Here is a 10,438-nt window from a genome sequence, read left to right on the forward strand (position 1 = left end):
TATATGGTTGATATTTCTGAAACACAGATCAAGTCCTAAGAAATATTCTTCTGTGGCAATGCACAGTAATATAGTGTTGCTAGACGGTATCCTCTTAGCAGCAACCAAAGATTTGATTATTTCTGTAACAGGTGTTTAAGTCCAAGATGTCCAGTCTTACAGTGCTCCTGGACTGCATTCAGACCCAGAAAGACTTTCCCAGGCAAATCCTAAGTGACCAAAAATTGTGTTCTGAATAGTTCTGTAACAGGTGTTCCTAAGAGTAAGAAGTATTCCAAGATGTCTTCCGAGGCCCTGTCCAGTCTTACAGTTCTCCTGGACTGCATTAAGACCCAGAAAGACTGTCCCCAGGCACAGAAACAGGCTCTAGTGGCACTGGCTCACCTCTGTATGGAGAATGGTAGGTAGAACAAATACCTCTCAACACTCATCACAATATGGGACTAGCTACTGTATAGAATAGGAATAGGAGAAACTAACATGATAAAGTGAAGTACTGCATAGAATTGAATTTATTCTTCTTGCTACAGATGATAAAGTAATGGCAAAGGTTTGTTCAACAATAAAACATGATAGGAAGATGAATTACTCTTTGTTGTGTCCCTAAAACCATTTGCTCAAAACATGTTCTGGAAAAAAACATTGTCATATACTTCAGAAAGTTACAACAAAGTGGTATTCCTTTACTGTCTTGTTTAAGACTTCAACATGGACAAATTCTATACTCCAGACCAGTGTAACTGTACTATCCTGATTACATACAGAAGTCTTTAGAAGCCAGATGATTTCACGGTTGCATGTTGTATTCTATGTTAGGAGATAGCCCTGTTTTGGCATCCTATTCATTTAACATGGAAAAAGATAAATACAGTTCATATCTGCATGTTTTGTAATTGGGAATGTTATATTTACTTTAAGGAGCAGCATGCGAGAGACTTGAGGAGAAGGGAGGTTTGATGTCGGTCCTGCATCTCGCTGTGTTCACAAAAAACCTGGAGGTGCAACAGGCTGCTTTATACACACTCAGTTGTGCTGCACAGATTAACAGTAAGTGAGACACACATACTTGTATTGCAGCATTTGTTTGCTCACTTCAGTCCAGTCCCATGTTATATATTAGTGCATTCTTGTTTATTCTAGTGGGGTTGTGTGGCGTAGTGGCAGAGTGCTCGACTCGGAACCTAGAGGTCCCGGGTTCGAGTCCTGACATGCCACCAATCTTGTGCCCTTGGGAGAGGCACTTTACACGACTTTCCTCACTTCGCTCAGGTGAAAATGAGTATTGTCCCCTGTGTTGGTGGCGGCATCAATATAAGTTTGAAAAACTTGAGTGTGCCGTCACCACGTCTTGTGATTACATGTTGGAATTCAAATTATTATTTTTTTAAATATATATATTAGTGCACAACAGAAATTACAGTTACGGTATGTCAATGAAAGTTAGGCATCCAGGTAATAAGATATGCCAAAAAACAGTTACTCAAGCAACTGGATATGATTTTGGAATGGTCAGACGTTTCATAGGGCATCCACTACTTTTTGTCTGTGACACCTGCACTCTCCAGTATCACAGACGAAAGGTAGTGGTTTCTACCTAAAATGTATGACTGTTTCCAAAATCGTATCCAGTTGCTTGAGTATTCTTGTTTTTTTTGGCATACTTTTTGTTACCCAACCAAAATATTTAGCTACACCAGTGCATCATGAATTAGATGTACCTCTTCGATTTCATACCAACCCTGTCTTTGTCAGACTATTTTTGATCCATATGTTTCCCCATACAGGAGGTTGCCAGAGTAAGCTGTGTATCCCCCAAGTCTTCAGCTTCCTGCAGTCCAAACTGTCAGACCAGCTCAGCGCTCCTGAGGTGAAGAGAACAGCAGCCTTCCTGGCAAACTGTCTCACCTCTAACAACAGTAAGAACCTTTCTTTAGCCTGACTACAACATCCTGAGATCCTACTGCACTGTTTTTCATTGTGATAAGGAATCCTTAGCAGATAAGCTATCGGTAGTTCTGGGAATGTCTCGCCTCTAACAACAGTAAGCACCTTTCTTTCAGTTGTGCTTTTCTTGGAATTAATTTTTCAGTTACAGATTCTGAAGTAAAAAAAAAAATTACCCTGTTGTCGTAACAAGGAAAACATCACCCTCCCATTTTTAGGGAAAATAGGCACTTGTCATATATGTGCAGTAAGTCCTTTCAGATGTGCTACAAATTGTACTCTTTTGATGGATAATCTTTAAATATTTTCCAAAGTATAGCTAAAATGACTTGCATCAAGCAAAAACACTCGACTTGAAGAATGATTGGATGAATGATTAAATGAACAAACGGATAAACATACAATAATTGTATTTCAGGAGAAGGCCAGAGACTGGCAAGAGAAAGAAGGTGCATGGTGACCATGATCCAGCTCTTCCTGTAAGTAACAACTCAGGATACATGTAGATTGAAAAAAAATCTCACCATAGTTTGAAAGAATGTCAAGATGGTTTGAAAGGATCTAAAGATGCTTAAAAAGATGACTACATACTTATAAAAAGATTTCAATATTCTTTTAAAAGATCCCAACAAGATACTTTGGAAAGATCTCAAGATGTTTTGAAAGGATCTCTTGAAAGAGAAAAAATCTCAAGATGTTTTGAAAAGATGCCTTGAAGAAATATCAAGATGGTATTAAAAGAGGCTTTGAAAAAATCTCAAGATGTTTTGAAAAGATGCTTTGAAAAAATCTCAAGATGTTTTGAAGAGATGCTTTCCAAAAAAAATCTCAAGATGTTTTAAAAAGATGCCTTGAAAAAATCTCAAGATGTTTTGAAAGAGATGTGTTGAAAAAATCTCAAGATGTTTCGAAAAGATGCTTTAAAAAATCTCAAGATGTTTTGAAAAGATGCCTTGAAAAGATCTCAAGATGTTTTGAAAAGATGCTTTGAAAAAAATCTCAAGATGTTTTGAAAAGATGCCTTGAAAAAATCTTAAGATCTTCCGAAAGGATGCCTGGAAAAGATCTCAAGATCTTTTGAAAAGGTGCCTTGAAAAAAATCTCAAGATGTTTTTAAAACATGTTTTGAAAAAATCTCAAGATGTTTTAAAAAGATTCCATGAAAAAAATCTCAAGATGTTTTTAAAAGATGTTTTCAAAAAATCTCAAGATCTTTTGAAAGGATGATTTGAAAAAATCTCCAGATGTTTTGAAAAGATGCCTTGAAAAGAATCTCAGATGTTTTGAAAAGTATTTTAGAAAGATGTTTGAAAAAATCTCAAGATGTTTTGAAAGGCTGCCTTGAAAAAATCTCAAGATGTTTTGAAAAAAGTTTTTTTGGAAATATCTCAAGATGCTTTGAAGTGATTCTAAGATACTTTAAAAAATCCCAAGATATTTTTAAACAATCTCAATATATTTGAAAAAGGTCTTAGAGGCTTTGTAAAGGTGTTTGTTTGTTTATTTGTTTCCTGCGCAGGTCTTCGCTCCCCCTGACTTATGCCACCAACCCCGCTGGCCAGAGTCAGTTGGACAGTCCACAGGACCAGGCCTTCGAGCTGTGGACAGCTGTCACCAACGGGCTGGCTGCATGTGTCAACAATCCACAGAATGGTGGGTAGTGCATTTTGTAACAGGTAAAAAGATTGCCATTGGATGTCTAAGCCAACAAAAGCTAACACATAGGAAGGTACACAAACGTTTGAGAAGAAGAGATGGTCAGGATAGAGAGATTTGGGACAATTTTTAAGATGCTTTTTTGCAATCTAAAATTGCAAATGTACAGACAAACAGTAGTACAGAATGACTCACAAATAATAATAAGAACACATTGACCTGACATTTTTTATATTTTTAATTTCAATCACAATCCCTGATTAAGAATAGAAATCACTGCTGAATTAAGCATTAGAAAGAAGTTCTCAAAGTTTGGGCAAGTAGATCTGTACTTAAGTTGCAAAGTGTACAACTGTGAAGTGACTAATGCCTGGATGAAGATAATTAGTTTCTTCATTCCTGTGTTACATGTACATATGTGTAGTGATTGTTGTACTTTGCAGTCAGGAAAAATTGAAAATTTTCCCCTGTACTCCCATTCCTTGCTCCAGAAGAGAATCAGTTCCTGTGTTCGGGCACGTTTGCTCCTGTAGTGAAGCTGCTGAATGATGGCTGCATCAGCCCGGCTGTACGCCCCATATGTTACTACCTGGGCATGGTCATATCTAACAACAGTAAGGACACTTCCTCACCATTCTTTATTCTTCTATCTATCATGAAATATGTACAGTCAATGTGATACAATGGTATAATGACAACAATGAGTTTTGATAACAATCCACCCTTCTTGATAACAATGACACCATGGTAACTGGTGCTGGTAGCAGACACCCTTTGGTGTTGGATTACATTATGTAGCAAGTGGCAGGACAGAGTTGGAGGGGTTGGTAACCGTGTGTGTATGTGTTTGAGAACGAATTTCAAGTTTCAAGTTTCAAAAATAAGTTCTGTTAGGCTAGACCACATTAAGGTAAACATTATGCATTTACTTTGCAACCTTTCCAGTTCATTCATTCAGTCTTTGCTTCAGAGCGATCCCAGAAGCGTTGGCTGTCAGTGGGAGGTTTGCAGGCACTGATGGCAGTTCTGCAGCGGACGGTCCATCAGGCACACGAGGACCCCACAGCCGTGCCCTTAGCTGTGCAAGTGGCTGTTACCATCGACTCATGTGTGGCTAATAATGGTAACTGGGACATTTCTATGATCTATTTAATGTCCAAATAGAGGTTAGCATCCAAGTGAGGAGGTGCGCAAAAACCAGTTGCTTAGTTTCTTAGGTCATTGTCTTCAAACTCTATCCAGTTCCTTGGATAACTGTTTTCTTGTGTATATTCAGTTTTGTTGGAAAATGTTCTAGTGCAACATGTCAGCTTAAAACATTTCTGGTAATATCTGTCACTTCATTTAGATGAAGGCACTTCACTCTTGTTTTGGAATGATAAACATTTAGTTCCTACTAAGATGGTGTGGTAACAGTCATCCTCAGGATCATGAATTTTCTGTAACCAGCAATTCAGCACCAAGGACAGGGACACTGTGTGCAAAATGGTATTTTGTTTGGAAAGCATTTGATTGTCTGCTATTGTTTGCTTCTTTGCTAAACTTGTGGTCTTCAAGTGTTCTACTTTGTACATACTGTCAACCTCTCCTCATTCCTGTTTGTTTGTTTGTTTGTTTGTTTCTTTGTTTGTTTGTTTGTTTAGCCCGGGGTCTGCAAGAGCTTCACCAGCTAAAGGCAGTCCCCCTGATGGTGCAGCTTCTGTCCCTGAATCTACAGGATCCACAGCTTCAGCTACAAGTGCTGCTCACCATCCTGCACCTCACAGAGATGAATAGTATGTACCTGAAGAAGTCTTTATTTGTATAGCCAGTATAACTGCCCTTCAGTAGCTGTACAGCTTATTCTTTGGCATAGCACAGCTAACCTTTGCACATCTAACTGTAAGTAAGTATTGTTTAAAGCTAACTGGTAAGGATGCCCCTACTGTACTTGGTAGTAATGAGTTCTACTCTACAAGTTGGGTTAAAGTATGGGGAACTGTTACCTTGGCTCAAATGATCTCTAGCTCAAAAAAAAAAGTTGTAAGCATGAGTGTTAAATGAAATAAGACTGTTATTCTGTTTATTTCTGCTTGTTTGTTGCTGTAGAAGATATCCAGCATCAGCTAATTTCAGCGGGAGGTCTCTCGGTTGTGCTACACAGTATGGCGAGGAACCAGAGTGCAGAGTACAACAAAGCTGCAACTTACCTGCTCAAGACTTGTGTACATCTTGGTAGGTGCACAGTATTTAGTCAGACAAACTCTATATGTCATTGGAAGTATTGTTTAGTGTGTGTGCCTGTGTTTGTGTGTCTATGTGGAACCAGAGTGCCGAGTACAATAAGGCAGCAACCTACCTGCTCAAGACCTGTGTTCATTTGGGTAGGTGCATGGGTTTAGTATTGTGTGTTTGTGTGTGTGAGAGGGAGAGAGTTTGTGTGTGTGTGTGTGTCTGTGTCTGTGTGTGTGTTGTGTGTGCTTGTGAGTGTGTGTGTTTGTGTGTGAGTTTGTGTGTGTGTGTGTGTGTGCATGTGCATATGTGTGTTTCTGTGTGTGTGTATGTGTGTGTGCGTGCGCGTGTGTCTGTGTGAGTGTGTGTGTGTGTGTGTGTGTGTGTGTGTGAATGTGTGTGTGTGTCTGTGTGTGTCTGTGTGGTTTGTATGGCCTTGATTTTTTTGGAGGCAGATAGATTTCATGAGATGTCAGGAGAGAGATGTATTCAGTGCTTTAAACCTTCTCTAATACAAATTTGGTGCCAAACGGGTACCTTAGCCTGCTAAAGGTTAATCTGTCCTGTTTTCCAGATGAGATGTCTGTATGCAGTTTGCTGATTGAAGAAGAGATCATGTCAAGGAAAGCTGCTGCTGCTGAACACTCAGAAAACACTTCCGTACACACCAGGAACCCAGACTACAGCAAATGTCCAGGTAAACTTATCTTGAAAGTTCATCTGTGTTGGTATAAGTCATTATGAACAAGTTTGAACTGTAATTGCCAACACAACAAAATTGGACTCACTCAAATTTTTGACTGTGCAACTCCAGTCTTTGTCAAGGAATGAGCAATCCACTGCTTCCGTGACGTCACGCAGATAACACACGTGATTCCGTGAGCAGTGGATCATAGGTTGCAGAAAATTCTATGATCCACTGCTCATGGAGTCATGCGTTATCACATAACCTTTGACCCACATACATGTCACCTTTGACCCATGCACCTTTGACCCCCAGGCTGTTCCCACCAGCGTCACCACCCCCAGCTTGACAGCCACACCTACAACCGAGTTGTCCACAGCTCTGTCCACACCTGCCCCTTGCACAGGGCCATTCTGGACATGGAGACTGACTATGTACGCAGAATGAAGGCCAGAAGGGATGCACATAATTAAAGGTATGTAGCAGTGCAAAATAATTCCAAATAATGTGTGATGTGCGATTGAAAGTTCAGGGTGAGCCAACAATCTGATTGTGTTGAATTCAAGTACAAACTTTATTATGGAATGTACCAGCACAGATGGTACATTCATGCATCCAGACAAATATACAAGTTTTTTTATATTTATTTTTTCATATACAATTGTTGCTGTGTATGGTAATCCATATATTGTGGGTAATCAAAACCAGGTTGAGTAACAAAGATGTTCCAGGCACCATTGGGAGTTAGTATCATTGTTACAAAAACATATAAAATGGACTAAGTCTAGTTACAAGAGATTCATATTTTGTTTTCTTTCTTTTTTTGTTTTTGCAGGAACCAGTTTCCTCTCATTGCATTTTGCCCGAAGCACCTTACAAATGTAGTTCATGGGTCATTCTAAGCTTTGCTATAATACATGCATGATCAATGCATCTGTTTCAAACTCTGAAATAAAGACAATATGAAACTTGCATCATAATTTCTGTTGGTCTTTGAATTGCCGTATGAGTTCAACATTTTAGCTGCTTGTAGCTGTATTGGGATTCAACTAAATAGTAACATTCTAAAGTATTAACTTCAACAAGTATGATTCCAAAATACACACATTGAACTTACTGAAAATCTTTCCAGGAATGGCCCATTTTGGTCCTTATTGCACCAAGTCTTATAAATTGCATATGACCTTATACCTCTACATGACATCAATCTTCCTGAATGTGACATTGACTGTCCTCATATGACCTTGACCCCTTCAATTGTCATTGACTGTCCTCATATGACCTTGACCCCTTCAATTGTCCTTGAGGTTACAATTTGACCTCAGCCTTCCTCCATATGACTACTAAACCAATATTGTACTTGGCCCTGTTATGTAATCTTGACCTTGACCCCCCATGACCTTGACCCCTGTGTGACCTTGACCTTTAGTCCTTCCATGACCTGATGAGGAGGAAGATGAAGGACAGCAGACGGAACCCGACCATCAGACCAATCAGTGCATACAGGTCCACATAGAAGTTGTCCTGGGAGGGACGAAAAATCTCGTCAGCATCTCTGTCAAACTTCTGTCATAATTGTAGCAGTATTGGAGTAATAGATACTTTCTGAAGTTACTTTAGCTTCTTATATCATATATGTCTATCAAAAAGAAAAAAAAAGTGGTTTTGTGTCAAACCCTCTCCCTACAATCGATGCTTTCTGGTTCACCCCCTAACTGTCCCTGCAGTCCCTCTCCCATTTTTAGTGCTTTCTGGTTCACCCCTTCCCACCCCCACACCACCAACTTCCTGGTTCACCCCCTTTTCCTTGCCTTCCCATACATTTACCTCCCCATCATGCTTACTGATTCATCCCTTGCTTTCCCTAAACCCCCTCCCCCACTATGCTTACTGGTTCACCCCTTGCCTTCCCACCAGCTCCCTCCTCCAGCATACTTATTGGTTAATCCCTAACCCTTTTCCAAGTCCCCTCCCCAGCATAATTACTGCTTCACCCTTTTCCCAAGCCCCTCCCCATGTGCTTTCCAAGTTTACCTCATCATGCTTACTGGTTCACCCCTTGCCTTCCCCCCAAACTCCCCCACACAATGCATCCTGGTTTGCCCCTACTCTTCCCCATCCCCCTCCCCCATGTGGTTCCCAAGTTTATAATACCTCATCGTAGCTGAGATTCGCCAGAACATCCTTCCCAGTCTCCAGGCAGAACGGAATCCCTTCTGTACAAGCTATAGGGGAGGTGAGAGGATTTTGTAATGTGAACTGGTTCATTGTTAGATGGTAGTTGATAAGTTTACATACTCATGTTGGTGTCAGTTGACCACTGAGAAGTTATTTAAAGCAAGTTGTTTGAAGGTTGATACAGATGACCACTGGTTGATAGGTTATTGAAACTTAATTGGTTTACATACAGTTGTTGGTGCCAGTTCACTGATTGATAAGTTATTGAAAGCTGATTGGTTTTAATACATGCTAATGTTAGTGACAACTAATTGTTGATGCATTTACTGAATTTTTATACATTTGTGTTGTGATGTTTGTGTGATCAGTGAGCACTGATTGGTAACTTATTGAAAGTTGATAGGGTTACATATTGGATTTTGGCAACTGTTAATCACTGGTTGATACATTATTGAAAGTTAATGGGTTCATATACTGATGTTATGTCAATACTGGTTGATACGTTATTTAAAGTTAATAATAGGTTAATATACTGATATTTGTGAGCGGTAACCACTGGTTGGTTGGTAAGTTATTGGAGGTTCATAGATTATTGAACTGTTGTTGGTGACAGGTTGATGAGTTAATGAAAGTTAATACATACTGATATTGACAACTGGTGACCACTGGTTGATGCACAGCAGTTCGTTGGAGTACTTGAACCAGGAAATATACTCCAGCCAGATGAAATACACAGGTACTGAGCTGGGGGAGGGGGGAATACACATGTAGTTGGGTTAGTACACACAAACCAATATGTATTTAATAATAGTATATAGCTACCTTTTGACATAACACACCAGCTTTGCATAATGTAGCACAGCAACTGCGTACTAGTAATAAGCTGGTTAGATTACACAAGATAACCTGTCATGCCTAAACTTTGTAAATCTGCACTGTATAGCCAGTATAGTCGCCCTTATCTAGCTGCTAGCATTGTTTTAAGCTAGCTAGTGATGATGCCTCTACTTTGCTTGGTGGCAGCGAGTATGTATACCACTCTATGATAGTTCTAGGAAATCAACAATTAATTGAAATCTTTGAACACCTCACAGTGTTGATAATTCTGGTATTTCAGTAGTTATGATAATTGTTTAACCATTTATATATATATGGCCATATATATATATATATGGTGACAGCAGTCTAAATTTCTTCTGCTATAAAATTGCAACATGATGTAATCCAACACTAGTTACCATGGTGACAGAGGTGTGGTAGAGGTCATTGACCTTATTTGCTTAGGAGAAGAAGAAACAGACAAAAACAATATTTTTCCTTCTGCAAAGGTAAACATAATTAATAAGAGATGTGACTTACTTGGCTTTTAAGAAGAACCCACCAAACAGCATGAGTGGGATGAGCATAGGGGCTGCTATTGCCATGGCAACATCAACAGACGGACTGATAGTCGATACCATGTAACCTGATAGGGCAGTGAAACATGATCTGGTTAAAATCACCAAAGGCAGTGCAAATTTAACTTCATTGCTATATGTTAGATCATTTATTGCAAATTCTTGCCTAAAATGAATTGCAAGTACTACTGTAACAGTTAAACTTCCCAAGAAGACCACAGGTGGTCACTATAGACAGGATTCTTAAATGCCTGTGTCTATATTTATATGGGAAAGCTATCTAAAGAAGAACCCAAAATTTCACACTAAGGCCACACCAATTTAATTTGTTGGTTCTCGGATTCGCTTCTTCGTTTTTTCTGATTTG

The 10,438-nt window shown here is 39.3% G+C and overlaps 2 protein-coding genes across 2 annotated transcripts in view; one reads left to right on the forward strand and one right to left on the reverse strand.

Moving 5' to 3' along the window:
- Window positions 1-270: 270 nt before the first annotated feature.
- On the forward strand, window positions 271-7,392 carry LOC109461518 (telomere repeats-binding bouquet formation protein 1-like). The gene is made up of 11 exons (XM_019757899.1): window positions 271-400; window positions 919-1,047; window positions 1,785-1,916; window positions 2,363-2,423; window positions 3,464-3,597; window positions 4,092-4,214; window positions 5,244-5,375; window positions 5,689-5,814; window positions 6,386-6,508; window positions 6,812-6,971; window positions 7,332-7,392. Exons 1-10 carry the CDS (start codon window positions 280-282, stop codon window positions 6,967-6,969), a joined length of 1,239 nt encoding a protein of 412 aa, XP_019613458.1. The 5' UTR covers window positions 271-279; the 3' UTR covers window positions 6,970-6,971; window positions 7,332-7,392.
- Window positions 7,053-10,438, reverse strand: part of LOC109461517 (protein white-like) — a 13,250-nt gene continuing 9,864 nt past the window's right edge. The window contains exons 17-20 of the mRNA XM_019757898.1: window positions 10,034-10,139; window positions 9,318-9,418; window positions 8,651-8,721; window positions 7,053-8,020 (exon numbers count right to left, since the gene is read on the reverse strand). Coding sequence (XP_019613457.1) covers window positions 7,922-8,020; window positions 8,651-8,721; window positions 9,318-9,418; window positions 10,034-10,139 — 377 coding nt within the window. The 3' untranslated portion in view covers window positions 7,053-7,921. The remainder of the gene's footprint in view (window positions 8,021-8,650; window positions 8,722-9,317; window positions 9,419-10,033; window positions 10,140-10,438) is intronic.

This window comes from Branchiostoma belcheri, unplaced genomic scaffold (genome assembly GCF_001625305.1).
Source record: "Branchiostoma belcheri isolate BF01 breed outbred unplaced genomic scaffold, Haploidv18h27 scaffold93, whole genome shotgun sequence".
Lineage (NCBI taxonomy): Eukaryota > Metazoa > Chordata > Leptocardii > Amphioxiformes > Branchiostomatidae > Branchiostoma > Branchiostoma belcheri.